The sequence below is a fragment of the Lottia gigantea genome, assembly GCF_000327385.1.
Source record: "Lottia gigantea unplaced genomic scaffold LOTGIsca_1, whole genome shotgun sequence".
Lineage (NCBI taxonomy): Eukaryota > Metazoa > Mollusca > Gastropoda > Lottiidae > Lottia > Lottia gigantea.
The window spans coordinates 6,694,250-6,700,066 of NW_008706746.1; the positions used below are offsets into that span (position 1 = coordinate 6,694,250).

At 32.2% G+C, this 5,817-nt stretch overlaps 1 protein-coding gene across 1 annotated transcript; it reads left to right on the top strand.

Annotated features, from left to right (window-relative positions):
• Positions 1 to 3,168: 3,168 nt before the first annotated feature.
• On the top strand, positions 3,169 to 5,817 carry LOTGIDRAFT_103000 (hypothetical protein; the record flags this gene model as incomplete). Its single annotated transcript, XM_009045821.1, has 2 exons — positions 3,169 to 3,928; positions 5,582 to 5,817. 2 exons carry the CDS (start codon positions 3,169 to 3,171, stop codon positions 5,815 to 5,817), a joined length of 996 nt encoding a protein of 331 aa, XP_009044069.1.

Here is a 5,817-nt window from a genome sequence, read left to right on the forward strand (position 1 = left end):
AAATTGAAAAGATATATGATTACATTTCGAACATTTCAACTTCAACTTTGACAATAAACTGAGGTCAAGAATCAATTACCAAATTGAAATCGATTATTGAAAACAGGCTACTGATCAAAAATTTTAATGAAGAAATCTTTTGATTTCCGTCTATTGATGTATATGGTTGTATAAATTTGTCATTTATTGATATCTGGTTCATAGAATTTCTAAAATATATAATCATCACATATAATCTGATGTGACTTGTCCAATTACCATGTAGCAGATCATGTTGAAAAAAACAAAGTTAACTGACTTTTAATCATTCACAAAATTCGATAATCAAAATTATATATTGATTATTTTTGCCCAGTCCTAAGTAGTCGCATGATCATAAGTATATTTCATAGATTTGTGTTAGAGTACATATTATTATTTTTATAACTGTTGTTTTTACACAGTGCTTTGTATTTATTTTAGTTTATTTTATTATTTGAATTAAAACTTTGTTAATTTATCACATTTTTTCTTATTCCTGTGGCACATTGAGCAGTAATTATTTATAGAATTATTGCTAATGGATAAACTGTCATAATAGTAAAATTCAATTCTTTTCTTGTCCTTATTAGCCAAGACAGCTGCAATCAAGTATACTTACAAATCCATTGTATTTCATGCAAACTAATCAAATCTTCGAGAAAAAAAATGTAAGGATATAAAAAGATTAAATTCAACAGGAGAAAAAAGGTGGTAAATATTAGCAACTCCCACCTGTCATAAACTCGATACATAAAACTTTAAAAAAAATATTTCAACCTAATTTGCTTGAATATAATCTGAAAATACACAATTCATGACAGACTTATTGAAATCACCCAAGGATAAATCTGATCAAAAATCTTGTAAAACACGTAATTTTTATTCTACAAAGCACAAGTCTAAAACAAATTTGACAACTTGATGAAATTGATCACAATCAGAACTAAACCTTTTGAAATATAAAATACAAGTTATTGCCGTTATTCTTACAAATGTGTTTGATTTTTAACTTGTGATGGCACAGTTTGTGATGGATTTGGGTATAAGTTGAATATTTCCTGGTGTCTATGTTTGCTATTTTCTAACAAATATTCAATTTCAAACAAAGCTATCAGTGGGCGTATATTACCTTGCCTGGCAAGCTATCTTTACTATTTGAATTCATGACAACACTGGAGGCCATGACCGGAAGCATGGCTATTACAAAAAGTACGAATCAGATTAAACTTATGAACAGGTGGTACCATTAATTGTGCAGATATATTTATAAGATATCGTATTCATTGTTCATACTAGATTCTCGTCGGTTGCTATATTATATTAATGCAGATGGACCTCGAGAGGGGTAAAAGGTTGAAAACTTTTGCAGTACAGGGTGCATTTCTGTTGAATTCTGAAAAAATTCATCGTATATCTAAAATTCAACTCTATCAGCTGACACAGGAAATATCTATATCGATAATTGATATATTGTATAATATATTGATGTATAATATTTATGCAACTAATATTCCGATTTCTCATAGTTAAAAAATGAAATTTAAATTTCCAAACGTGGCCATTAAGATTAATGGTATATATATTCATCAGTGGACTTACATTTTGTAAAAACTTTACAACAGTTATATCTTAAATCATTTAATTAAAGGTGGTTTCCTTATTTTTTAGTGTCAAATTAAGCAAACTATTTGATTCATTGGTGTTTCTAATGAATTATCATGTATTCTTAATCATATCATTATGTTCTTATTGCATATAATTAAGAGTTTTAACCAATCATAAATGCTCATGTATGTACAGTCTGGATAAACAAAAAAACAAATGTCTGACCTTGCTAGATCGGTCACTCATTGGAATTCTGCTGGTAATTCTCTTCTTTTTTAGCTGATTATGAATTAATTATTGTGAGACAAACTGGTATTTTTCCATGTCATTAGAACACCTCTACTTTCTATTCATATATCTATTAGCATTTTCATTTTCATAAATGATAATAAGGGAACCCATTTTTACTTAAGTAATTATTGAAAAACGTTTAAAATTATTTCGCATTTTCAATAATTACCTTTAATTTTATGGATAATGAAATATTGTTATGGATATATTGGAGTATACAGAGATTCTGTTGTACAGTTAAAGCCAATCAAAAATATTTACTAATTTTGAACAAGTTAAATAATTTTTGGTCATCCTAAGAGGTAGTTTTCTTTAAAGGACCTTGAAACGTATTGATGCAAACGTCTTGTAAAAACGGTGCAGGCCTAATCCATGTACCCAGCTGTTACTAGTGATAAAAGGAAATGCATATTCACATAGTTTTAGAATCGATGTATTTTCCAGTTGGGCTACAGCGTATCATAGAACATTTAATAGATCAAACAATTGGACCTAATAGATGATTTAACGTCAGTATAATGTTTTGTCAAATAGTCATTATTTTAAACAAATTAAATTTATTGATGTGAAATATTGTGTTGGTAGAATCTTGACGAACTGTTAATTCTATGTAATATTTCAATTTTTTATTATTTCAAAAAATAAAGAAAGAATCATATTTAACAAGGAAAACAATTGAGATTAACGAGGAGTTTGTTTACCAGCTGGTCCGTGGATTACATTGGAGCTTCACTTATAATAATTTAATATGGAAAACCTGAAATATATAGAACGGATACTCAAAGATAACTATTAAAAGTTGAAAAACTGTCTAGACTGGCTATGATAAATAAAATAAATAATGAATACCGGTATATGATTATTGTGCTACGTTGAATTATTTGATACCAACAACGTTTCGACAAAATCACATTAAGAATTTTAAACTTTGTTCAACTCTACCAAACAATTATTCAAATCTGATAGTAGGAATTGGAAAAAGACAACATGTTATCTGCGATTAAAAAGTTCTTTTTTCGGACGATATTTATTACCCTTGGGTTTATTGGGTTCGCAATTTATTCATTTGTTGATTTTAGAAGCTCCAAGATAAAATCATGGACCGTATTAGATATCGGCCTAGCTGGAATACATTCTCAAGCCAGGACCTCTGTAAATCACTCATTCCGAGTAACCGACTGGAACTGTTCTGCTTTTATTCATGGAAACAAGAACGAAACTATAAGGGCAGTAAAAGCGAAAGTACGGTATATGCCATCAATTCAAAATTTGAATTGTTCAGAATTTCGAAAAGTTTACGGATATGATGACTATTCAATAAGTGAAGAAGAACGCAACTTTCCCATCGCTTATAATATTTTACTCCATACAGATTTCATCCAAGCGGAATTTTTACTCAGAGCTATATACAGACCACAGAACTATTATTGTGTCCATGTGGATGGATTTTCCCCTCCCAGCTATCACGAGTCAGTTCAGAAATTAGCCGATTGTTTCGAGAATGTATTTATAGTATCAAAAACTGAAAATGTGACGTATGCGGGCTTCTCTCGTCTTCAGGCTGATCTTAACTGTATGAAGGATCATTTAAACCAGGGCAAACCCTGGAAATATCTACTCAACATCCCCGGACAACAATTCCCGCTAAAAACTAACGCAGAAATCGTCGCTATTTTGAAAAATTTGAAACACTTAAATAATATCGACAAAGGAGAAAAAGTATTTGAAAATCGCTTCAAAACAAAATTCATTGTTGTACCAGATTCCGGACACCCGGGTCGTCGGCGAGTGAGTCGTACTGACGAGAAAACCCCTCCACCACCCTACAATGTTACTATTTATAAAGGTAGTGCGTATGGTATATTTTCCCGCCAATTTGTGGATTACGTTATAAATAATAAGAAAGCACGTGACATACTGAAATGGTGCCGTGACGTGTATTCCCCAGACGAATACTACTGGGCAACTTTAAACTATAATTTAAAGTTACATGCTCCAGGAAGTAATTCAGGTACGTATACACTCGACAATCGTTATTAAATCTAGACCTCCTTATCAGTAAAATCTAGCCCTCCTTATCAGTAAAATCTAGACCTCCTTATCAGTAAAATAGTTTAGTTTAGTTTAGTTTAGTTCACATTCTTAACTATTACTTTGGACTTGTGTTGATCAATTTGCTCCATACTTGTCATAAACTTTATAGTAATCTACATTTAAGGCCTTGAAAGACGTTTAAGCACTATTTAAGGAGGATTTATTACGTCATATATCACACAAAGAACATTATATTACGTGATACCACTTTTCATTATGAAATTGAAATGAAATGAAATTTCTTATGATAGAAATACTTCCTCATGTGAAAGCTCATTAGCTGCTACCAATGTTTCGCCAAAATGTTATGGATTTTGGATTTCGTTTCGCAGTTTGAATCGTGGGTACTTGGTTTAGTTATAATAACTCGCTATTGTCTTTTTCAACATCACAGCATATTTAACGTAATGCAGAAATTTAAAGATAACTTGCCAGGCAAGGTAACATACGCCCACTACCAGCTGTCAGAAATGATAACAAAGTCTGTAGTCTGTAGTCTGTAGTCTGTAATATGTGAAACCAATCATCCGTTTGTTACTAATTTCAAGCTTTACTTGGATCTCATACCAAGTTTCATCAAGATCGTATAAAAAATGTAGTCTCTATCAGGCCTACAAGCTAAATTAGGCGCATTGAATTAATTCAAGGACAATAACTCTAAAACCGTTCACCTGATCGTTACCAATTTCAACTAGACTGAGATCTTGTCTATATCTATTGTTGAGATCAAGATTGGATAAAAATTGCAGCCTTTATCGTGCATACAAGCCAAATTTAACGCGTTTTAACTAAGGCAATAACTCTGAAACGTTTATTCCGATTTTTACCAATTTCGAACTTGACCGAGATATCATCGATATATACATGCATACCAAGTTTCATCAAGATCAGATAAAAACTGTAGCCTTTATCGTGCATACAAGCCAAATTTAACGCGTTTTTACTTAGTCAAGGGCAATAACTCTGAAACCGTATATCCGATTATTACCAATTTTAAACTTGACCAAGATCTCATCAATATATACATGCATACTAAGTTTCATCAAGATCGGATAAAAATTGCAGCCTTAAGCATGCATACAAGCCAAATTTAATGCGTTTTTACTAAGTCAAGGGCAATAACTCCAAAACCGTTCATCTGATTATGACCAAATTCAAACCTGACCGAGATCTCATCAATATATACATGCATACCAAGTTTCATCAAGATCAGATACAAACTGTAGCCTCTATCGTACATACAACAAATGTGGACGGACGGACGGACGGGCGGGCGGACAGGGGCGACGGCAATATACGTCCACATTTACATGTGGGCGTATAAAAACGTTGTTTATCATCGCAAAATTTTGTTTATGTGTCCTTTGAAATACTCGCGTTTTTATTCTAAAAAAAACACAAAATGTCTGTGCTTTTCGTCCATTTATTTTTTTCTGATAGCTGCCGTATAGAGCATACTGTTTAATTGTGTTGTGGTCTTTGAAGAGACACCTGTCATTTTCGCTCTGCCCCCCAAAACCCGATAAGAGCATTTTTTTTTTGTCATTGCTTTATGTTTTCTGTTTTGTAGTTGGTGATGAAATGAAACCATTCCTTGCTGTATACGTATCTTGGACACCATCAGAATGCTACGGGAGGAGATATAGAGCTTATTGTATATTTGGTATCCGAGATCTACCGACCCTGGTCAAACGACCTGAAATGTTTGCCAACAAATTAAGGATAGACTACGATGCTTTAACATTAAGATGTCTTGGTGAATGGGTATATAATAAAACTTTAGGTCTTGTGCCTTCTGGGGTCTAA